Here is a 25580-nt window from a genome sequence, read left to right as displayed (position 1 = left end):
ACAGAGGATCACTTGGCACTTCTTCGCAAGGAGGTTACAGCTCTTGGCCAAGGGAGCCTTGAAGTGGGACCCAGTGCTAGAAATAGGTTGTGGTGGTTATTCCCGCTATTTTCTGGTGTCCAAAAAGACAAGGGCCACCACCATATCCTAGACATTCAGTCCCTCAATCTCTTCTTCAAAAAGGAAAAGTTCAAAATGCTCACTCTGCCTCAGGTTCTATCTGACCTTTGCCCAGGAGACTGGATGGTAGCTTTGAACTTGAAGTTTGCTTACTTCCACATTTCCTTCCTGCCTGCCCACAGAAGTTACTTGCACTTCAAGGTATGCCAACAGCACTTTCAGTTCACAGTACTCCTCCTTGTCCTTACCAGCGCCCCTCGGGTGTACACCAAGGTGATGGCGGTGGTCACAGATCGTCTGCGCAGATCAGGGGTTTCAGTCTTCCCCAATCTCGACGATTGGCTGTTGAAGGCAGGCTCGCCCCTAGGCTTAGTTTTGATGCACCAGTGGTCAGTGTTGTTCATGGCCCTGCCCTTCTGGCGTGGAAAGTTTGAAAAGTAACTGACATCCGCTCGCCTGGGTGGTACACATATAGAACCCGCAACGTCATACCTGATGCGACGGACAGTAGACACTGAGCCGATTGATGTCACCTAACAGCGCAAAGGGCTACTACTCGAGAAACAACTCCAGATCCAGACTGACAACTGGGGAAGTTCCAAGTTAAGGTAAGGTAAGGAATCCTCAACTAGATATAACTCTACCAGATAAGGCATTACTGAAAATAAAGTAACTTGTCCTTTAATTTTCTCCTATTTCATAGTGTTGCATTTGCAAGCAGCAGGCTTTTGCTGCCAGTGGCCAGTAGACACTGTGCCATATTCATAATTTAAATGGGAGAAGTTTAAAGAGAAGAAAACCTTTTCTATGAAACATTGTCTTAATGTCTTTCTCCACTTCCAATTAAGCCAATTCCATCGTAATGTCGTATGAAGCATATTTCTTCACTTAAAATTCCTCCCATTAAAATAAATGTAATTTTCTTTTATAAATATGGCACCATGTCTACAGGCCACTGGGAGCAAGATGCCGGGTGTTTGTGAATGTGTCACGTGGAAATTGGAGAAAATGTAAATAAGATTGATGGAATACATATTAACAAAGTTAAATCTTCAGTTTAATTTTCTTGACATAGTGCTATATTTATTTGTGAAAAATACAGCTATTTTTCTAAGTGGGAGGAATTGAAGGTGGAGAAAAATGTTCCATACTCTGAACATTTTTGCAGAACATTTTTATGCACTTGAAATTTTTCACATTTATTGTTGCATGTTGGTGTTACACATGTAACAGTGCCACATATAGCAATAGTTTTACCCTATGCCACAAGTACATACAACAGTCTCTGTCACCAATAGACATTTGCTCAAACCATTGTATCTAGGAACAGTAGGCTTACTGTCAGTTAAGCTGCACATAGTGGGGGGGGGTGTTGTTTCAGTACGTGAGTTACATAGCCTTTGGTAGCTCACAGTGATTTTCATTTGCCAGAAGTAACTCTCTCCATAGAAAAGGTTGGAGACCCTTGTACTAGACTGTCTCATTTTCTTTGAGATTTAAGGTGAAACCTTGGCCTCGTTTTCCTTCCAGTCTGAGACTACAAGTGATAAACCTGCCTCCTTAACTTTTGTCAGAGCTCAAACCTGTGCTGTGTATTTTGATAAGGGGATTCAGTTTCACCCTTTTATCTTGCACAGAAGGAAGGGCAGGGAGATTCAGTGGTGGTTGTGTTTGGAGCTGACCTCAGACCCACCCACATCCTTTACTGGTTTTCATTCATGCATGTAAAGAACTCTACTAATCCACATCGGCGCAGGACATATTATGCATGGCATTTGTCCTGAAAACTCCCTAACAATCCCTTTCGCCAATATCAGACATCTGTTAAACTATACTGTGCTGTGAGTTTCTGAGATTGTTGGGTGCTCAGTCATCAGTCTCCAGGTGTCTAGAATTGATATAATATAGGTTGGCAGATTGAATCAGTCGCCTTATATTTCTGGACCAATGTACTCTGCTTCAGATGGAGCAGGACTTGCAAGAGGTACAGGCTCCTCACCTCGGGCAGTACAGGTGACCGATATGGCCCTGCGCTTATGCTGTCTGAGGATGTCAGTGGCAAATATTTTCACAATCTTTGTAGCCAACTGGTTGTAAGATTTTTAATTCTTATCACAGACTTTGTCCACAGTGATATAATGTGAGTTTGGTCCTGTTGAATGCCACATACATAGAAGTAGGTATTATATTGGCAGAAGCATGTTGACCCAGGTATCACATTTATGTTGTAGTCATTTGGTTTTTCATATACGCCTTGGAGAGATGATTGTTTTTTGTGCAATATTTCATTGAGGTTTGAACAATTGATACACCAGACTTATCATAGAGGATCACGTGCAGCACCAGAAAAATAACTAATCGAATCCCCATTGATACATTACACTGTAATGAGGGTAAACATAAGAACAAAACAAAAGCAGACATCACCTCTCCCCGTTTCTGGTCAGTAGAAGACTCCATACCCCCTTTAGTTGCCTCCCAGACCCCCATGACCCCCACATCAGCCACTTCCTCTATAAGTCCTGAGTTCTTCCTCCAAATCAGAGTTCTCAGGTCATTTTCAGAACAGTGTCTCAGTATTTTCCACTTGTATCCCATATTTTATATTGTTTAACGGGTTAGCCCCTCTAGCCTTATATATAGGAATTTCAATACACCTGCAACGGTCTAGCCCCTGCTTCCACTGTTGAAAGGATGGGGTGGTCACTGTATTACCAAGCCCTAGCAATATTTTTTTTTTTGCTATTACCCAACCGCAGCAGGGCAATATGATGCCTATCTGTGGCTGTCTCCTCAGTAATGCGGAGGATGACCAACTTAAGGTCCAGCCCAGCATTCACTCAAGGCAGCCCAGCAGTCCCTCCCAAAATGGTGGCAGGTGGGTGCATGACCAAGTCATTTGTAGAAAGTCTCCCTTTCCTGACAAGCACCACAGGCAGGTTGGTGAGTCCACGTCCCCATTTTCCATAGTCGCTCCTGACTGTAGTAAACTCCAAATAGAAATTTCCACTGTACAAGGAGGAACTGCAATGCTATCACTGCCTCGCAGGGGAAATGAAAGCCTCTCAAGTTGTCATCTGAAAAGTGTTCGAAGGACTCTCTCAGCTTATAGAATGAATCAGGTGTACTGATCACTAGTGATCTTTATACTTGTGGGACTTTGTAGTGATTTAGTTCCTCTAAAAGTAGTTTGTCCTCTAGAGTGGTGTGATCCGGTATTTCCATGTGTCCCCTAATATATTGAGTTAGAGCGTGTCCCCTTTGTAGGTATCTAAAACATTGTGAACAATGTAGATGATACTCTTCCTGCAGCTCTAGAAAGGATTTGTAGTGGACCCCTACAGTACATCCCCTAATTTGGATATGCCTATGGCATTCAATGATTTGAAGCCCTCTAAGGTCATAACCAGTCACATTTGTGGCTGCCTGGAGGTGCTACGGAGGGACCCCTCACCTCCAATAAAGGAGATGAGGAAAGCGGAATTCTTGCATTGCCCAGCGTTCGGTGGCGAAGGCAGGGTCTTTTGGGTCAGTTAACCACCACTCGTTTATAGCACTGAGATGGGATGCCCTGTAATATCTATCAGAATTTATAAAGCACAGGTAATCACCCGATAGGGTATCCAGGCGCTTGCAGGTCCCAGAGGCTTATTTAAACAGCCAAGTCTTGAGGGCCATCCAGAATTCTGGAAGTGAGGTGATGGTGTGGAGTTGCGTGGGGAGGCTGTTTCAGGTTTTTGCTGCAATGACAGAAGAAGCATCCTTCACTTCTGCTTCCGTAGATGCAGGTAGTATGGGCAAGTGAAAGGGGAGCAGAACGCAGTCTTCCTTACAGGTGGTGGAAGTTCAGCCAGTCGTTAATGTATGCGGTTCCTTGGTTGTGTACAGCCTTGTGTACCTGGGTCAGCAGCTTGAATTGGTATCTCTTTTGTAAGGGGAACCAGAGTAGCTGGTTGAGGTAGGTATGATGTGGGTGTGTCGTGGGCGGCGTTCTGTATGGTCTGAAGTCTCTGTATGAGGTGTGCAGAGATTCCTATGTAGAAGGTGTTGCTGTAGTCCAGTCCGCTGGTGATGAGGGCCTGTGTCACAGTGCGTCTCGTGTGTAAGGGTAGCCACTTGAATATCTTACGTGGCATGCACAAAGTAAGGAAGCAGGAGAAAGAGACAGCGTTGATCTGTGATTCTTTGGTGAACTTGTTGTCCATGATGATTCCGAGGTTTCTGGTGTGGTCTGAGGGAGTGGGTGCAGGTCCAAGATCTGATGGCCACCGGGAGTCATTCCATGTGTTGCTGCTTTTGCCAAAGATCAGTATGAGAGTATGCCAGGGGTCACAATGCTGCCGTTGTATGTCAATATATAACATTTGGAGAGAGCAATCCATGGGGTGCCACCCCACCATTGAAAGGTCCTTAACAAAGAATTGAGCTTCTTAAAAAACAAGAGGGGAAGCAGGACGGGAACAGCAAGGGAGATGTAGAACATCCCTGCCTCATATTCTATGCAGCAGGAATGAGTGAGACATTGAGATGCCTATTCTTACCCTCGCCTGGAGGTTGGGGTATAGCAGTCATTCCTAGGAGATGAATTTGGGCCCGAAGTTGAGTTTGTACAACAGGCAAAACAAGTAATCCCATCTCATGGGGTCAAAGGCCCTGTGGAAATGGACCATCAGGAACGCGAGAGCCCCAGGTAGTCTATCCGCTAATGTTAGTCCATTATGTACCCGTTGAATATTATGTTGTGTGTCTTTGACATGAAGCCAGATTGGTCTGCACAGACTAAGGTGGTAATCACGGAGCACAACCTATTAGCAAGAGTCTTTGCCCACATTACATCCATGTTCAAAAGGGAAATGGGGCGGTAGGATGAACAGTTGTCTGGTGGGTGTCCGGGTTTAGGTGTCGCTATTTCAGCTAGCCTGAGGTCGAGGGGAAGAGTGACAGTCTCCTGGACTTGCTGGAACATATGCCAGAGAGGCAATGAGCAGCCCACTATAGGTTTTAAAGAACTCCCCTGGGAGGCCATTTGAGCCTGGGGTCTTACCCGGATAAAGCTGAGACCAGGCCAATCCCAGTTTGCCTTGAAAGTAATATCTTCATCCAATGAGTCACGCTCCGGGGCTGACAGCGGGCACATGGACAGAACATTCATAAAGTACCCCTAACCCTATACAGCTATGTGTAATAAGTGGCAAAATACTGGGTTATTGCTGTCTCTCCAGCATGCGGGTTCACCTTTCATCTGTTATGTATGCCATATGCATGTAGTGTACTGTGTTAGAGCAGAGCCAATGTCTTACCACCCCAGACTGATAGATGTGGCTCTGTGAGGCAAGCCAAGCTGTTGTGGTTTCATTTAGAAGCAACATCCGCAGTACCTTCCTGCCTGAGCCTTCCTGAGGCTTAACCAGCGATTTTGCCCCAATGATGGCTTTCAGAGCCTCCCAGAAGGTCTCCGGGGACTTCACTGTGCTAGTGTCATTGTCCTTGTATCCCTGTATAGTGGTGTGGATATCAGACCAGCTTTGACAGCCTGTAGCCTTTTGGCATTCAGGCGCCAGCCCGGTTGTGAACGCCGAGGACCAATTCTCAGCCATAATTCTAACTGAGAGTGACCTGAGAGACCACACGCATGTTGGTGTGTGTCCCGCATCCTATAGGATTCTGAGGCCGGAATAAGAAAATAGTCCAAATGGAAGAAGACCCTGTGCATCCCGAGTAAAATGTGTAACCCTGCTCCCGTGGGTCCTTGGCCTCATTAAATCGTGCAGGGAAGGGGGGCAGTAGCCGGTCTGCTACCCCTGCTCTGGAGGTCCGGTCCGGTCAGTGGTCTGTCAGTCCATTAAAATCTCCCCCAAGAACCCAGCATCCCATCAGAAGTTGTGCCACCAGAGCCCCCAGTGTATGCAGAAACTCTGCTGTAAGTGGTGGAGGGGTGTAGATGCTAGCCATTGCAATGGGGTGTCTGTGGACTAGGCTGGATATTGCTATGTACAGACCCTGGTTGTCATACCATATCTGATGTACTGTTAGGTCAGTGTTGATGAATCAAAATTGCCTCCCTCAGACAAAGCCCACATGAAACACCTGCTTGTACCCCATATGTGCTAGGAAAGGGCACCTAGTACCTACCAATTGGGTCTGTTGCAGTAGAAGCATATCAGCTGAATATCTTTTGGCCCACTTCCACAAAACGCCTCTCTTCACAGGGTTTAGGAACCCCTTAACATTCCATCTCAGGAGGCAAATAGGGTTCTCAGCATCAGTGTCAGCCCGGTTGTTCATTGGGTATATCAAGGCCATGTCAAAGTTGAGCGGGTGAGGTGAACTGGTCTCATTGTCAACCCTACTCATGTGAAGCAATGTCTGTTGTAGGTGTAGAAGAAACATATCAATACCCACCCCGTCCTATGCCCCTCCCCATACCTCGTGAACATGAAGTACCTGTTACGGAATTAAACTAGGAACAGTCACCAAGAGGAACCTAACATTGTTTCTCTGTCCCATTCCCAAGTCGTACCAAAAAAGCCACTCTAAAACTGAAGAAAAGACCGAACAAGAAAAAGAGGGTCCACGTGGTCAGCTACACATCCATTCACATTAGAACAGAGTACTATTTCCAGGTTTGGCTCTATACAAAAAAAATGTGGTAGTTGTGGATCCAAGGACCTCACGCGGAGATCGCAGCTGCTGCCTCATCCCCGTATAAACCCCCACAGCATCAGGTCCGCAGGCGAGGACGACCCAGTTCCCCGGGGATTGGGCCTCTCCTCCAACCATGTCCCAGCAGCTTCCAACTTGTCAAAGAGGGTTTTCTTTTGGTAGATCACCTCAGACATTCAGGAAAGAGCAGCATGTATTGAATCTGGAGTGCACGGAGCTTCTGTTCTACTGCCAAGAAAGTGCACCTCCCTTGCTGAACCTTGTGTGTGTAGTCACATGTCAGATGCTCTAAGGATCTTGTCACAATCAGCCAAATTGAAGATGCAGGCAGTTATGGAGCGGGGTGGGGGACCCTGGGCTGCAGCTTCCACGCAAGAGATCTGTGTGCCCTCTCTACTGCAAAACAAGATAATTCCTCCCCCAGCACCCAAGTCTTCAGCCATGCGGTCACAAATTGGGTGGGGGACATCCCCTTCAAACCGTCTATACCCCAACTACCCGAATGGTGTTGCATCGTGATCTGCCTTCTGCATCATCCACCCGGGCTTCTAGTTGGTGCTCAGTTTTCTGGATACCAGAAAGAGAGGTTTGTAACGTATGGTGACTATCCTCCATGGTCGAAATGTGCCTCTTAGTATCAGTTACTCTTGCAGTCGTTTTGTGTAAGTCCGGCTGCAGCATAGAGAACTCCAATTTTGGTTCTCCCATTTTTCCTTACGGGGATGATCTTAAGTCTTGGATTGCTTGGAGGATAGGAGCAGAGTTATCAGTAAAAGCTGGCATCGCCGTCAATGGGGGGGTCCCATCAACTGCCCCACTGGGTCTTGTATACTTGTCGATGTGGCCCTGGGAAGGTAAGTGTGGGCCCAGTGTTGCTTGTCATTCTCCATAATGCGTCTAGCCGACTCCCCAGAAGGAAGAGAGGGCAGTGACGCCTCCGCAGGCCCTCAGGCCAGTGCCCAGCAAGCACTTCCCTCACACAGAGTACCAGTGGAGGGACAATCCGTTGTAAAAAAGAAAAAAAAAAAAAAAACCTCCCCCCTAAGGTACCCCAGCCTAATGTTGGCCACCAACCAGTGCTGTCGAGTATCACTCCTCTGGCAGCTCCCTAGGTTGTGATCTCCTGACTGGGGCCACATACCAACACCTTCCACACCTGCATGGAGCGTTTGGGTTCATGTTAAGCCAATCTGAGAAGCTAGGTGTGTCCCTCCAGCACAGTCTCCTACCATGCTGTCTGTGTCCCTGGGGGGCCTAGTGCCCAAAACTCTTCCCTGTTATGGTCTCCCAATCTGAGCCAAAGGGCCAACACCCACTTCCTCTTCAGGAGCGTCTCTGACCCCAGCAGATGTCCACGCAGATCACACCTGCAGAGCCCCGGGACATCAGGGGCCACCCTGGCGCAGCCACCCAATAAGGTGCTAAGGGCCGACAAGCCTTTTTACCCCGCTTGTCTCTAGGCAGCACTGTGAGCTCTGGGCCACAATGCCTGGTTGGCTACCACCTGCAGCCCCAAGAAGGGAGACTGATGCATTTCCCGCACACATCTTCTCCTGGACAGGCCCCCCTCCACACCAAAGTTTTCAGCTGTCAGGTGGTGGGGGGATGTGGAAACCATTCTCTCCTAACACATCTCCTATGTGGGGGGTCTTGGGATGCCTAGATAGCAGAAACCGGGACCTCCCGGGTGCTGCCTCACAAAAAGAGGTACATGGCCAATAGCCATTAGCGCCACTCACTGTGGGAGGCCGACTCAACTCAGTGCTCTCAGGGCCCTCAGCACCTCAACCAGACTGGGCTCACAATGTAGGCCTCTGTCAGCGCCTCCCTCAGGTCTCCCACTGGAGTGCGGGCCACTAGAGCCACACGGCCAGAGTACGAAGATTTCCATCCACCGTGCTCATTCTCCGATGGTGGTGGATGTCACCAGGGACTCTAGGTTCAGCAAAGATTCCGGATGGATGTGGGAGCAGGAGCAGAGGTCTCCTTGGGGAGAATCAATAAAGAAGAATTTTTTACTCCACCAAGAGGTATTTCAAATTTTTACATGACACTCTGCAATCCCTTTTTCACATGTGATAGCTCACATACGGTAAATAATTGAAGAGCTTCTCCCCGAGTTGTAGCCCACACCCCGAACTAATGGCTGAGGGTTGTGAGGAGGGACCCTATGAGGAAGCATGCCACCGTATGGTCGGTGTGGTTCTTAAGGTTCTCATCCATAAAGTGAAACTTTATTTCAGTATTTGGAGATTTATGTTTGGGTTTGGTAAATGTACTGAAGACCCAATTAATTTACCCACAGACTAGATGTAATTATGTTGTGTTTCTATGAATTACGAGCCAGCCATCAGGTGAATATGTTATTGCTGGAAATTAGTTCTCTCGTACGGGATTTCCATGAATAGTCCTAAGCACTAAATAGTCCCACCCAGATGTGGGGACCCCGGAGCACTTCTTCAAAATATCTTCTTAAGTGGACGTTTTTTGCCTTTCTTCAGGAAGACCTATAAAGTCACTTAATAAGTAGACAGATAATGCAGCCTATGTACATAGGCTACCCTGCTGAACTGTCCCCATAAATCAAAGAAAAGGGTCAGCGCATTATAATTTGAAAGTAATGTGTCAACCGAACAAAACTCCCTCACAAACCCCTTTTGCATGATAGGGATGAGGGAGAGGAGAACAGATTATAGCCCATAGGCTGTCATTATATGGCTAAAAAGAGACTGTGGCCTTAAGAACTTTAGAGACCACCAGTATCCCATTATGCACGGCAGTTACTCAGGTTGCTTCAGAACCTCCTACCCTCTCGAATCTCATTGAGAAGGCAGTACAATGACATCACATACTTGATTGACGTTGTTATAGATGAGGTTGTGAAACACAAACAGAAAATAAGAAATTACTTAAACTGTCTGTTTCTTTCTCTCCTCCCATTACCATCCCATGAGCCCGTGCAGACACATGGGATGTCTGTCTTTGTCTCTAAGTGAACAAAGTCACTTCCATACAAGAGTAGGGCCCGTATTGCAGAGACAAGGGCCACTTCCTTCAGAACTACCCAGTTTACAGATGCACTGATTTTGGGAGACTACTTTCGACTCCAAAACATGCTGATCGGGAGTCTGCTTGTAACCATTTTCCTTCTGCCGCCCATTACATGATTACTGCTTGACTATTGTTTCTGGCTACGTTGGCATGGATGCCTTATCAACAGTATACTCCAGTATTAAAGAGCAGCCTATTTCTGTTTGGTTTGTGATGGGTCAAATTGACATCTGGTTCCATTTTCAAAGCTTTTCTTTACAGATGCTTATACAGGACTATAATTAAGAATTTAAGAATAATTACAAAAGGGATGCATATGAACATCCACTTCCATGCTTGGGTTCCTTTGTTTTTTCTTAGTAAGGAGACAGGAAAGCCTAGACCCTGCATTGAATATCGTGACTTGAATGATAAAACAGTTAAAAATGCTTATCTGCTTTCTATTACTCTTGACCTTCTGGCAATTCGAGATTCATAACCTTTCACCATGCACTATACAATCTGATGAAAATAATTAATGGAGAGGATTGGAAGACCACTTTTAGGTTTACATATTGTCATTTTGAGTACACTGTTATATTCTATGGGTTATGAAATGCCCTTGCAGCATTTCAAGCTTTTGTGAATCCTATTTAAAGAAATCATGTGAATATTTGTTGTGGAATACTCTGACAAAATTTTGATCTACTCTTATTCCATGTCTCAACATGACCTGCGTTTTAGAGACGTTTTGATTCAACTTTGTGTCATTGCCCTCTTTGCCTGTACTCTAACAAAGAGAAATGCACCCTTCATACTCAAGTTTTAGGATATATTTTAATTCCATCACTACTTACTCAGTCTGCAAGTATCTTATTGTCCTGCAGCAACTGCACTATGGTGCGTCTAGATTTACCAGAAGGCAAGGGTTAATAGCACACTGGACAGATGTATGTCCCAGCTTGATCTTATTCCAGTGAGCTGCCCTTTGCCACTGTCCCCAGATCAGCTGTCAAAAGACCACCTTTATTGCTATTGTGATAGTAATTACAGGCATTTTTGGCCTAAGGAGCAGTGGAGAAGGTGCCAACATCAGAAGTATGTCAGTTGCTCTTCCCACTACTTTCTGGTGCCGGAGGACGATTGAAGCATCTGTCCTATCCTAGACCTACCCCCGATCAACTACTTCCTCAAAAGGACAAATTAAGAATATTCACTCTGGCTCGGATTCTGTCTGCCCTGGGTCCTGGAGACTGGGTGGTAGCGCTGAACTTACAGAATGCATGCTTCCAAAACCCTGTCCTACCCGCCCACAGACATCTGCAGTTCGGGGTAGGTCAGGAGCATTTCCAGTTTGCTGTACTTTCTTTTGGCTTGCCAGCACCCCTCGGGTGTTTTTGAGGGTGGTCACAGCCCATCTGCAGAGGTTAGGGGTACCTTGACTGGCTGTGGAAGACGGCTTGCCCCAGACAGCTGTCAGATACCTCCAGACTACAGTGGACCTCTTGAATTCTCTGGGGTTCTCTATCAACGACCCAAATTTACACCTGAATTCCTCTCAGATGCTTCCGTTCATTGGAGCTAGCCCGGACACAATGCAGTTTTGCACTTATCCTCCAGAGCAATGAGTCCAGGATGTTCAGGTCATGAAAATGTTCCAGCTTCTATCTTGGAATTCGCTGAGACTGGTTCTGAGGATGCTGGGCCTCCAGCTCATCAACCTGTTTAAGTTTACGTTGGGCATTAAAAGCCTTCCTTCCATCCTTCAAGAATTGGCTGGTTCAGATGTTCACATACAACACCATTGCAATGTGGTACTACAGTGGGATCCTGGACTCTGCTCTACTCCTCTGTACATGGTTGGAACCTCAGGACATCTTCCTGGTCACGCAGCACCTGTTGATCCTTGAGATCCAGAAAGACTCTCCGTTACTATCAAGATAGGCGCCTAACTCGATGCACTATGGAGCATCGTCAGAAAGACTACACCCCTCATCCTCATGGGGACCAGGACATCGAGGGGGAGCCAGAGACCTTGGGCCAACAGGCTCTCTCCTTTAGCCTAGAACCAAGTTCACACTCTTACTCAGAGGTGGGAAAAATGTTTCTAGCTCAGCAGAAAACAAGTACCTCCACTCCCCTACCTGCACGCCAATACGACAGGCCAAGCAATGTCCAGACTTCCTGTCTGCCACTGTCAGAAAGCCATGGTCTTTCTGACCAATGGCCTCGGAGCACAGACCGAGCCAACCACTGACTTCAAAACAGTCGCTCCAGCATTGGCCCTCAGCCCCATTGAATCCTGCTTCAACTCAGCTGAAGAGCCATTTAGTGCACAATGTTCAAAAGTCTGCATCAACATTGAAACATTTGGTACCCAATGCACCATTGTCAGTGGAGTTGGAGGACCAGGAGCAATCCATCCTGTTTCTGCTCCAGGAGGAGCTCAGCGCCAAGCAACTGCGTCTCATCATTCATCCTCAGACAGGGAAAATCTTTACAGTGTTGTCCCCAAAAGAACAGGACAATTTGATAGAGACTTCTAGTTGCAGATTCCTTACCTTAGAATTTCCCTCAGGCGTCAGACTGGATCCGGAGATTTTTCTTCGAGCAATACCCTTGCGTGTTGGTAGGTGGCGTTGGTCGACTCCCTAGGCGTTGTGGTCAGCGTGATGACATCAGGAGTAGTACATAGATGCCACCCTCACGCAGTGACGTCAGTTCTTTTCTTTCCGCACCACGCGCTGATCCGGAGAGAGCTATCCTAGGCTATTTTTTGGCCGAATTCGACCGTTTTGTCGAACTTTTTTGGTGCGACAGTTGGTGCATCGAGGATGTCTCTGACTGCCATCGGATGATGTCGGTGACGGATCCTCATCGTGTTTGCCTGTGGTGCCTCGAGTGCGACCACGACTCGAAGTTGTGCTCAGAGTGTCGGGCAATGCATCCGAAGGCTTTGAGGGAGCGGTCCCTAAAGCTGATGGCAGCCCGGCACTTGACTCCGCGTAGGTCCCGGTCTCGCTCGAGAGGAAGGTCTCGAGATCGGTTGCGGAGCAATCACCACTCGTCTTCTTCGAAGTCCTCGGGTCAAGATAAGAAGAAGAAGAAGTCAAAGAAGTCCCATCGCTCTCAGACTTCACCCCCTCGCTAGGCCGACGCGAAGCAGGACGAGCGTCCACGCACTAGGCCTCTGTCCTCTGAGGCTACGTTTGGGTTGACTCCGTGCTTCCCTGAGTTTCCTGGAGCCGGAGCGACCCCCGCCCAACTTAAAGAGTTTTACGAGACCATGCGCCTCATCTTTGGGCGTGCCGACCCCAATAATGTGCCTTTGGGCCCAAGGGGCTTCGCTGAGGGACCTTCGGACTCGGACTAGGAAGGTTTGGAGCCTATGCGTGGCCGTGGGACAGGGAACCAGAGGTCTGTCCAGTCCACCTCTGCCCCTGCTGCAGCCTCCAAACCTTCCTAGTCAGTCCCCTCACTCCCGCCCAGTTGGTGGCAGAATCCTCCATCACCTGCTCCTCTGGGAACATATAACCACGGACGGGTGGGTTTTGCTAATAATTCAGAAGGGCTACTCCCTCCCTTTTGAATCTGCACCACCACACATGCAACCATCCTTCCATCACCTTCCCGGAGGATCATTTGGTGCTTCTCCGCCAGGAAGTCGCGGCTCTCTTGGCCAAGGGAGCTATAGAAAAGCTCCCTGTACCAGAAGTAGGTCATCGTTGTTATTCCCGCTACTTTCTGATACCAAAGAAGGACAAAGGCTTGCGTCCTATCATAGATGTTCAGGACCTGAACTACTTCCTCAAGAAGGAGAAGTTCAAATGCTCACCCTGGCTCAGGTTCTGTCTGCCTTGGACCCAGGAGACTGGATGGTAGCGTTGGACTTGCAGGAAGTGTATTTCCACATCCCCATCCTGCCTGCCCACAGACGTTACCTACAATTCGTGGTAGGTCACGAGAACTTTCTGCGGAGTAGACCGACGCCACCTACCGACGCGCAAGGGTATTGCTCGAAGAAAAATCTCCGAATCCAGTCTGACGCCTGGAGGAAATTCTAAGGTAAGGAATCTGCAACTAGAATATGTCTCTACCAGATATTTTGTTACTGAAGGTAAGTAACTTGTACTTCTGCCCTGTAAACATAAGCTCACTTTCGAGAGGGGTCTTGCACAGGAACCCCCTGCTCCACCTAAGTTCAGGAAACATCAGGGGAGGGGCACTTACCTCGGCGCCCTGCTCCTTCTCGTCCTCCTCCTCCACCTCTTTCTCTTCCACCATTGATTCCTCAGCCACACTCACCAGAGGGAGCCCCAAACTCCTATTATGGGAGAGGTAGCCCATTGTAGCCCCTTGATCCATATGAGGCGCCCTGTGTCCCCGATACAGGAGACTACCTATGGGACGATTGTACCATCAACCCTCCCGCAGACACACTCCTCTACCCTGCAAAGTCATTGCCACCTGATGATACCTCCTCAGACCACAAGGTTATAAGCAGAGCTGCATCATTCCACAAGTTAGAGCTGCACAAAGATCTAGAGTAGGATGACTTCCTATTGGAGACTCTAATTTACCTAAAGGTCAGTTCAGTATCTCCTGATGCTTAAAGGCACACTAAGAAATGCAACAGATACTGTTGAAGGCCCGGTGAAGGCTAGAGTGGTAACCCCCAGGGTTGATTTAAAAAAAAAAAAAAAAAATAGAAGGCTTCACCCTCTGACCCACCATACCGTCTGGGCTAACTAACACCTGAGTGCCTTAGTGTTATATACTGCATGAAAACGCACTCATGTATTGGGCACAGGCGATGGCTCTGTGCTGGATAAAGAGAGTAGGAAAATTGATGCAGCAGCCACATGCATCACCCCAGTCGACCAAACACTGGAGAATTGCCTACCCTCGTGCTACGCTCGTGCTCACTGGGATGAGATGGAAGAACTCCAGCATTTCCAATATGAGTACAGAAAGTGGGGGCTTGACCTAATCTTGGAAGGGACGCTCATATCGAACACCACAATCTGCTGTGCCCTGGAGCAGGCAAGGGACTTTAACTCTAGTGTCTTAATTCAACAGTACTTCTGGCTGTGTGCCACTGGTTTCAAACCAGAGCTACAATAGCATCTCCTCAACCTGCCTTTAGGTGGGGAGCATCTCTTCAAGCTGCTGGTTGACGAGATGCTGGAAAATATTTTTTAAAAAAGGATGCAGATAAGCAATGGGGGCCCTTCAGACTTCTTCTCCAAGGGGGTCCTTTTCTAGGTCCAGCTATAGAGGAAAGCTCCAGAGCACCCTCCCCGGAGGCATCTACCTCCCACTAGAAGCAGCACCACCAACTGACCTCACCCCCTCACAGAGTTTCACTAGGAGAGGTTACAAGGCAATCACTCCAGAGGTAGAGGTGCCACAGCTAAGTCCGTCTCCACCACTAAACAGTGACCATTACACCCCCTCAAAGGATCACACTACACCTGTCGAGGGATAGCTGGAGAGGTTTTTTGCCTGTTGGTGCTGGATCACCTCCAATCAGTAGGTCTATCTGCCATCAATCAGGGTTACTGCCTAGAATTCACCTCACTCCCGCCAAACATCCCTCTCCGCAGGTGCACCCTCTCCCAAGAACATCCACACCTCTTACAGGCTGAAGTAGAGACACTATTTTTCACAAAGGGGCCATAGAACCAGTGGCACTTTACCTCCACAGCAAGGGAGTGTACCCTCTGTACTTTCTCACCCCCAAAAAGGACAGGTCCCTCAGACCAATACTTGGCCTTGGGCCTCTCAACTAATACATCCAGTCAAAGCACTTCCACATGGTAACACTCAAGTATTTCATCCCTGTACCTCAGCAGGGCGACTTCATTTCAGACTTCAACCTCAAGTATGCCTACTTCCACATCCCCATCAACCCTTTGCATCGCTGGTACCTCTGGTTTGTGGTAAGTTATCAGCATTACTAGTCAAAAGTGCTGCCTTTCGGGGTAACCACTGCCCGAGGTGTTTACAGAGTGTCTAGCTGTGGTCCCCTCTCACCTTCAAAGGAACAGCATTCACATCTTGCCTTAATTGGATGACTAGCTAATCAAGAGTTCAACCCAAAAAGCTGTGTCTCGTGTACACTCCATGCATCATCAACTTGCTGCACAATGTGGGTTGCACTACATTGGTAAATCCTACCTCCAGCACCGTCAAATCCATCCCGTTTTAGAAGCACTTCTCAACTCATTCACTTGAAAAGCCAATTCCAGTCCGGCATGCATTCAAGCTTTCCAAACATTACTCCCTCTTTTTCAGCCACTTCACCTACTAACAATAAGACTATCATGCATATTCTTCTCGTGATGGCTTCCTCCATCTCCATAGCTTCCCCTGACAGGTTACACATAGTCAGTTGCAAGAGTGCTTAAAGGCACAGTGGTGATGGACGGGGGCCATTGGGAGAATCTAGTGTTGATCTGGGGCGGCGCTCATTTGCTCTCTACATTAGTGGACTACCACCAATCTGTTACAAGGCAGTAATTTTCTTGACCCAGTACCACAGGTGACATTACCACTAATGGTTCCCTTACCGAGTGGGGAGCACACTCCCAACGACTTCACTGTAAGGTGTGCATGGGCACCCCATCAGCAGGGTCTCAACATCAGCTAGCGGGAACTACTGGTTGTTCAGCTAGTGCTTAAGTAATTCCTCATTTATGGGCATCACAAGGTAGTTTTTATTTGCACAGACGTGACTGCCATGTGCTGTCTACAGAAGCAGGGTGGAACTCATTCCCTACAGTTGTCTGCATAAGCTCAAGGGATTTGGCAGTGGCCGATCCATCACAAAGTCCATCTACTAGCAAAATACCTGCCAGGAGTGGCCAACGACCTTGCAGACCTGCTCAGCAGGACGCACCAACAAATTCATGAGTAGCAAGTCACCCTTCCGTACTTTTGTCTGTGGCGGTTCCCCGACATACACCACTTTGCCACCACTGAAAACGTGAAATCCTCAAGCTTAGCCTCCAGGTATCCACACCTGGACAGTGCTCTATGGATACATTTGTCAGGGATATTCGCCTACTCCTCTCCTACTTCTTCAGTTTGTGGTTTGTAGGCTTCAGAAAACTTCCCTCATGCTGATCCTAGTGGCACCCACTTGGGCCAGAAAGCCCTGGATCACGACTCGTCACAACATGTTCCTGGTACCTTACAAGAAGCTGCACAACCAACCGGCACCCAAACACCAAGCAGCTGATTCTTGCAATTTGGCTCCTGAGGTTTTAGAATTTGGCTACCTCAGCCTATCTCAACATGCATGGTAATATTCAAAGAAGCACGCAGGCTTACAACAAGAGAATGCTATGAAGCTAAATGGAAGCGGTTTGTGCACTACTGTACTCCCAGACACATGAACCTGGTCACAGGAAGAGTCCAGATATTGCCTGTTATCTGCTTCACCTGCACAAAGCAGGCATTGCTTATACCTCCATAAGACTTCACTCGTTCACTGTTGCCACCTACCTTCATAATGGGAAACACACTTCACTCTGGCATTCCAGTCATTAAGGCATTCATGGAGGGACTAAAAAGTGTAATTTCACCAAGGATGCCACCTTTCTCCATGTGGAATCTCAGTACAGTTCTCACCAGACTTAAGGATCCACTTTTCGAACCACTTCACTCATCCACCATTGATTCCTCACAGTATCTTTCCTGGAAGGTAGCCTTTCGAATGTCCATCAGCTCCCTATAGCATGTCAGTGAATTTCAGTTCCTGACACTTCGAAAACCATTCTTCCAAATTCATGTATATAAGGTAGACCTTAGGACAAACCCCACATTTCTCCCCAAGGTAGACACCTTTTTTCTACCTTAACCAGACTCTAGAACTCTTAGTGTTCTCCTACATCCTGAGCCAGTAGTGGAGATAGCTCTTCACACACTAGATGTAAAAAGAGCCCTTTCCACAAGACACAACAACTCTTTGCATTGTTCGCCATGCCACATAAAGGGGGTGCTCTTTCCAAAGCGGATCTCACATGTTGGCTCGTGAAATGTATCCAGACAAGTTACCCTAAATCCAAACCGTCTTTGCCTATACCTCCCAGACCCCACTCCACTTGTAAGAAGGAGTCTCTGTGGCTTTCTTGTGTAACATCCCAATATCTTACCTCTGACCTCTGCACAGCAGCTACTTGATCAACTCCACACACTTTCAACAGGCAATCCAGTGTGGATGTCATAGCACACCATCAAGCTAGCGTTGACCAAACTGTATTCCGTACTCTTTTTTAGTCCTCTGCGGTGTCCTCTGGCTGGCCACCACACTTAGAAGAGGATTGCTTAACAGTCTATGCACAACATGTGTATCTACAGCTACACATCCCAGAAACTGAAAATGTTGCCCTGCAAATACAGTTCGTGGCATGTGGTACTGTAGATTCACACGCGCCCACCTTCCTCCCCACGAGCCTATGGTTGTTGCAGAAGCTCTTCTTTCTTCATTTTCTTGCATGGTCATCATATCTGAACCTAGAAGGGTGGAAAATCCCTAGTCAGACACTCCGTTTCCTTTATTCGCAGAACCCTGCAGCTCATTTAAACTCAATCATTCCACCAAAGATGGGTGCGTGACATGTTTAGATGTAGAGGATGCTGAATTTGCATTCCAGTTATTTGGGCTCACCAAAAATACACAAGGTTTGTCGAGGTATGTTGGTGTCTCTGCAAGATTGCTACATGTCTTGTTCATGCAGTTGGCAAGACAGGGATATATTTGGGTTGTCAAAATATAACTACCCATTGGGCTACCCTTAGATAAATGGTAGAACATGACAATTGTAGTGGCTAGTTCTGCATCTTAGCCTTTGGTCTTAGGTTGACCTAGTGGTGTATGCTGTTTGTCTTACTGCAAGCAATATTTATTGGAGAACTCCTCCATTCATGATGCTTTCCAGACTGAAAATTCTCAAAGATCATTTTGCTAAAAACCTGAAAAGCAAATTTTACTTTTCCAGTATCTCATGTTGATGCTGTTGGAAGCTCGTGCAACTGTGGAATAGCAGAGGGACAAGGGCAAAGGAATAAGGTTAGGGTCCATTTATATTCCTAATTTTTGGGACTTCCCCTCAACTATTGCATGCATACACTGCCTATTGCTACACTATCACTCATGTGCACCAGTCTACCCTTCACCTATCGACATTTCTCTTATTGAGTTTGAATGTTGATTTTGAAAGCAGGTGATAAGCAGTGAAACATTTAAAGGTGTGGGGAAAGCTCATTGAGCATGTCTGCACATTTGTGGTTTATCATTATTCTATGAAGCATTATTAATTCCAATGTAGCTTACATTTTTCTGCCATTTCATGCAGAAGTTGTATGCAATAAATGATTGGCAACATAGAACTATTCAGAATTTACTTTAACTGTTATCCTTGACTGTATGCACACCTTGTGAGTTGCTGCGTTACGGTGTTTAATTACTGACTGTGCAATATCATGGGTAAATAATTACATTGATGAAGTGCTATGAATCTCAGAATTTAAATCATCTGAATCTTTTATTGAAGACTTGAAGAAGCTGCTTAATGTAGAGAAAAATGTGATAGGTGCTTTGTGGCTTTAAGACTTGTATGAAACTATACAGTGTCTCTCACCCTGTTGATTCAACTTGTTCGCCTACCAGTCATCTAGCTCTAAGTTCTGTATGTCAGGCATTCAGAAAGTATAAACCTCAAGTCACCTTGAAAGCTCTTCTTTGAGCTGGTGATTAACATTGTGCTGAGTAATTATTAAATCAGAATCACTGTGTGTTAGTCCTAATAAATGTACTGTTATGTATTATATATATTTTATTTGACAACTTAATGACCTCTCTTGAATTTGTAGCTTCTGGTAGTTCGACTAAATGGGAGGATGTGCAGTCCAAAGCCAGACACATATTACTGAACAAATATGGAATGTATCGGTGTTCGATTCAACTCCAAAGTTACAGAGAGGAAGAAAGGAAAAGCTGTGCCAATTGTCCACTTTCTCCTGCCTAATTTTACAAGTTCTGTGAACTTGGTGCCTTATATGCACTCCAGTTTAATTTTACAAGAAAAAGAAAAGAAAAAAGGTATTCATCGACATTACGGCTTGACTGAAATCACTACTTTAGAGATGACAACACTACAAAAAGCACGAGTCATCAATGGACAACTTAGTTTGAAGTCCTTTTTACATGGGCACTATGACAAAGGAGTTAAAGTATTAATTCCATTGATTTATTTTTTTTCCTCACAAAAATAATTTCAACTCCAGTTTACAGAGTGATGCTCATTTGCACATACGAGGTTAAAACATATTATATTTTGTAACTCTTATGCTATGTGCCAAAGTGGGTATTGACAGTATGCACATTGTAGTTTGCACTGGGGCGGACAAAACTGTATTTGCAATCTGTGCTAAATAAACCAATGTTCACAAATGGTTAGTTTTGTTTCATATTGTGTAAAATACATGTTGATTTTGATTTTCTTGAGTGCTAGCTCAGTTTATTCAATAAAATCATCAGCCAAATATGAAACACTTTTCAGGGAAGCATTCAAATATGCAAGTGTTGCACAAATAGTGTTACCCAGTGCAAATTCTTAGTAATCCCATTAGTATGGTAATTTTGTTGGCCATAATGTTAGTGTCCAAATAGTTTTCCAGTGTGGACATTAATAATGAAAGACCTTTATTTAAAGAAACTCTGTCGTTCTTGCTGCCAAGAACTATAATATTTCTGTACTATACAATCTCTGTTAATTTTATTTTGCTATACATAAGCTGTGGTAGTCAAAATATGAATCATTCACTCCAAACATTGTTGGCCTAGTCATTTTTAACATTTGTGTGAAGACTCCTCCCAGAGGAGCCGTCGGTGTTATCTGTAATTTAATAACAGAATGGTGTAAATTTGAACCATAGTTTAAGCTATTAAAATAAATCTCACATCTTGGCTAGTTTAACATCTTAATTAAATGTTTAATTTTTCTACATAAACATTAATTGTGAAAGTTAACATATTCTCTAACTGATTTGAGGAATGACATGTCTACCAATTAATAATAATCAGGAGAAACAAGTCTAAACATTCACTGTATTTTAAGTAATTGAAACTGAAAAACCCCAAACATTCTGTTTTGGAAGCCATCAGAGTTCTATATAAGGTTTGCAATTTTAAATTTTAAGAGCATAGCCTGGTGTTCACGTGTAGGTGTGCATTAAATGTCAATTTTTTTATGCTTGTTCTACAGTATCTAAGTATGTTTCTTCGATATAACTGAAACACATCTTCTATACATAGTCTTTTATTTTGTTTTTTTACAGTTGTTTGACAAAATCTTAAGAATTTTAAATGCAATATACTTGATTATTTTACTACTTGAAATATGGCAGTGCAGTACAGTGACATTTTGTAAATTGTAACCTAACTGATAAGTCAGTAAGTTCGGAATTGTTTGATTTTGTAAAAAATATTATTTTTTATAATCTGTATTAGTGAATGTGTTCAAAGCATTCGTTTTTATGCAACATACTTGAACCTTATGAAAATTAAGGAAGATTCTTGTGTCTCACTAGTAATATGAAGCATAATCTTGTGTAAGAAAATCCAATACAAGTACATTTTTATGCAGTGCTACAGAATTAGTTACTTACAGTTCTACTTAATTTATACAGTGTTGTAAAAACAAATTTGCTTAATAGTTTTTTGTATCTTTACCATCTTGCAGTCATTTGCAAAAAATATTTGAACGAAAGCAGTGTTTTAGCTATGTAAAGTGGTTTTGAACTTAATAAAATGATTGTGCTCTTCAGATAGTATTACCTACGTTATAGAAAGAGACTTGCCATTATTTTCATATTTTTTAGGTTACAGTATTTTTGTAATTTACTCCATTGGGCCAGGTCTTTTTCCCCCGTCCCCACTACCAGTTGTAGAGAACCTGTCAATTTCTTTTCCAACATGGCAAAGATATGCTACCAGCAACCCATGTGAAATTATAGGAAAAGTGTTTCTAAATTGAGTCTTTAGACTGCAGAGGCACTTTAACTGAATAGCAAATGCATACTCCCCATATTTTGGTCTATAAAATAATCTAGTTCCACTATAATGTATGCAGGAATGAAGTATTAAAGACTATACTGCAAATGGTACTATTTTAGTACTATGTACACCCTTAGCTAAATCAACTAGATTATTAAAGCTACTGACTCTAGAACAGCTTGCATTTCATTATTGCCAAAGCCTGGCAAAGCAGAGCTAAAAAAGAAGCTTATGTGACACGCCTAATGATGATTTTATGTGTGGATAACTTTGCAATACTTTGTAGTGAGCCAGACCACTTACTTTTTCAAACAGAATAAACATACATTTTTGTGACATGTGGGTGTGTCTCGTTTTTGTGTACACTAAATACTCTGTAATTGCCATTTATTAGCTGTGTAATATTCATTTTTTACAAACCAATACTTCAATTACTTTTTGGGGTTTATGCTTTTCAGTATTTCAGTAGACTTTAAGTTACTGAAGAACTAAGAGTTGCTAGATGCCATGACTTATTTGTATATTGCATTGGAATGGCAAGTTGTTTTTGATTTAGAATATGTCACAGCTCTTTAGTTCTGTTAAGGACTGTTGGCCCTTGCATATTCTTTACTGCCACCCATCTTAAATGATTCATTTGCTTCCTGTGTTATTTTCGTTAGAATGTATAAAGTGCATTGCAACCGTTGGGACTTTTGGTACTAAGACTTGGCTGAACTACAGAAGACTGTGTTATAACAGTTGACCAAACCGAGTCTTTTGTTTCTCTCAAAACAAATAACGAATATATTTTCCAAATGTTTAAAGGCAGTGAATTTCATAAAGATCAAACAAGAGAGGAGAAAGCACATGCTGCAGCCCAGCCTTGCAGGAGTGAGGTTCTCTCAGTAAAAACAGATTAAAAGATCACAAAGTTCTACTGGGTTTATAAATAGGGGTTTTAATTTTCAGTTAAAACTGATAAATAAATGTGCACTGAAGAGCTGTTTTGCTTTTCATTGGAAACTGTAAAACACCGTAATTGCTGCATTTTTACTGTTTTTTTGAACTCATGTAAAAGCTGTTCAAGTGTAGCTCGTACTTCCATCACTTTTTTTCATGATTGATCCTTCTATAACTGATGTATGACCATCACAAGATTCACATATCACCAAGACCTACTTCCACTCCCATTAGTGGAACATGGTTTACCTCATATGGCTTTGGCTCATTGTTCACTACATGTATCAGATTACTGGTTGGCTGCCTGGTTCACGGTTGAACTTATGGGACTTGATCCAGGATAAGAATTTCCACTGTTCTGCCCTATTCCCTCGATGAGATCTGGATGGAGCTTTGTTATATGAAAAATTATATACCTGGACTGTGCAGCCTAATTGGAGTTGGAGTAAGTGATGATCATCTTTGACATATGCCACTTACTGAACAAGTAAGATCTGGGGATTTGTCCTGCATACAGCACCTGGATGTAGTACAGCTAGGTCTGAAATGATGGCCAGAGCCCAGCATGGATGTCATCCAGCATTCAACTAGCTTCCTAGAATAGACTAAGCTGTTAAGCTACACAAGACACTAAAAATGTTGTAGACAGCCAGAAGCAGTGTGCGAAAATGGTGATTTGAGGAGCAGGAAAATTAAGAGTGGGTGTTTTTTTAATTATTTTAAGAGGCACCACTCTTTCCTTTTTCTGTGAATCAGAACAATTTTAACTTTATAGATTTCAAGGCATTTTTTGTCCTCCATCTTTATAGACTTAGTGGCATTTTTATCCTCCAACATGGCATTATTTTACTTCAGCTACATTCAGGCAAATGTCTTTGTAAAGGCACTGCCTTCTGGCAGGCTGTCTGTAGAGGGGGCTTAAACATTTGATGCATGTTGCGGGCAAGAATCAATCTGAACAAAAGGACTAACAGAAGAAACCCAGAAGATTCAAAATGTTGTCCCTGGGCTCACATTATTCTAGAAATGCTAAGGGCCTGATTTAGATCTTGGCGACGGAGTTACTCCGTTGCAATGATGAAGGATATCCTGTTTGCTGAAATCTAAATGCCATAGAAAACAATGGTATTTAGATTTCAGCAGATATCCATCACCATTGCTACGGAGTGACACCTCTGCCGAGATCTAAATCAGACCCTTAATCTTTTAACAGTGTGAGGCAGTGTGGCAACAACTCGGGGAGAAATAAAGTGATTGGTTACAGAATCTAAAGGTTCCAACCAAGACTTCTTTAACAATAAACAGACATGTACAGCAATAAAGTAATTCCAAGCTTTCCTACTGATTGTCAACAAAGTCAACCATTTGGGCCTAAGTTAGTCTCTTTTGATATACGATGTACAAGGTAAAATCTGATAAATAGTTCCTATAGGTGGTCTTTCTGTTGGACCTATTGGTGGAGGAGTGAACCCTAAGTGCGGCCACAACAGCAGATTCCCCTGGACCTCTGAGTCAAGTCAGATGGCTAGCTTCTCTTGCTTTGGTACCAAGTTTTATTCCAGCAGAGACATGGAGAAACGGGAAGTCTTCCTGTTTTCCTAAGTATGGAATTAGGTAAGCTTCTTCTCAATGGTTTATACAAAAGTTCATTTTCAGACCTATGACTGCAAACGACTCTTCTAGCTTCCACTAAGAAAAGAGCAGTGTCCTGACGGCTAGTAACTTCGACTGAAGTAGGATCCTTGAAGCACAAAGAAACATGTGAGAAAAGTATTTAGTTCCCTCTTCTTGGGCCATTTGCCTAGTTAGGTTTTCTTAGTTAACTCAGCACCCTGTGTTGGGAACATTATTTTGAGGAGATGCAGTGTATCAAAGGTGCACTCTGGTGTGTCAAACCATAACCTGCCCCCTTATTTCAGTCCATTCTTCTGTGAACTGAAGATGTCCATTAAACCTGGCTTCCATATATTTAGTAGCACAATAAGACGAGAAACAGGACATCAACGATAAATGATCTAAACCCCCTACAGATGACGCACAATAGCCCCTGTCTACACCTAGGACCTCCGACGGGTTCTGACTAAAGGATTTGGTACCTGAGATTTAAAATTCCTCTGCGTCTCCCTACTGGGAAGCAACCAAACGTACTGCTCCCATTTGGAATAAAGAAAGATATGAAATACCAAGTGTCTGGGGTTACAGGTGAGACTAAATCTACACACATGGGTGGGCCTGTTGTACTTTAAAGCATAATGATTAGGACTGTTTGTCTCAGTATTTGAACTGTCAGACCCTGTTCAGGTGGCCATCAGGCAGATTAGAGACTACTATGCCTCAAAAGTGGGAGTTTGGCGTTGTTTGCCGCCTGCATCCTGGAGTCTGTCCTGTGGCTCTGCAGACTGGGCCTAGGGGGCACCCTTTCAATGCTTCACTTACGGTAGCGTGGATGAGCACTCACAGGTTCCTCAGTGAGGTGCTGAAGCTAAACATTCAAGTGTCAACCAATAGACACATTAACATTTATGCACAGCACAGTGTCTATCTTCGCAGATGATTGTTTTTTTTTACTTTTAATCACATAGCTGTACTAAATGCGTTCTACATGCTAGTGCCACTTGGTGTTATTTAAATCCATTGCATTACACTCCCTCCACTCCTTCTCTACTAATCCTTTCCTAGGTGGCCTGATCTGCTAGGCATGTTCTTTTTTGGAAAATCAGTTTATAGTATGAATGAAGCACCTATGGCAAGGGGGATCATT

General features: G+C 44.6%; 1 protein-coding gene across 2 annotated transcripts in view; it reads left to right on the top strand.

The window, feature by feature from the left end:
* SLC30A4 (solute carrier family 30 member 4) overlaps window positions 1–22213 on the top strand; it is a 232796-nt gene extending 210583 nt beyond the window's left edge. Inside the window, exon 7 of one of the 2 annotated variants that reach the window (XM_069222525.1) lies at window positions 19693–22213. In XM_069222525.1, coding sequence (XP_069078626.1) covers window positions 19693–19847 — 155 coding nt within the window. In that variant the 3' untranslated portion in view covers window positions 19848–22213. Of the gene's footprint in view, window positions 1–18818; window positions 19118–19692 lie in introns of those variants that run through there. The other variant, XM_069222526.1, reaches the window with a different exon arrangement.
* The last annotated feature ends 3367 nt before the right edge of the window (window positions 22214–25580 follow it).

The sequence above is a fragment of the Pleurodeles waltl genome, chromosome 3_1 (assembly GCF_031143425.1).
Source record: "Pleurodeles waltl isolate 20211129_DDA chromosome 3_1, aPleWal1.hap1.20221129, whole genome shotgun sequence".
Classification (NCBI taxonomy): domain Eukaryota; kingdom Metazoa; phylum Chordata; class Amphibia; order Caudata; family Salamandridae; genus Pleurodeles; species Pleurodeles waltl.
This window is presented reverse-complemented; position numbering and strand designations above follow the sequence as displayed.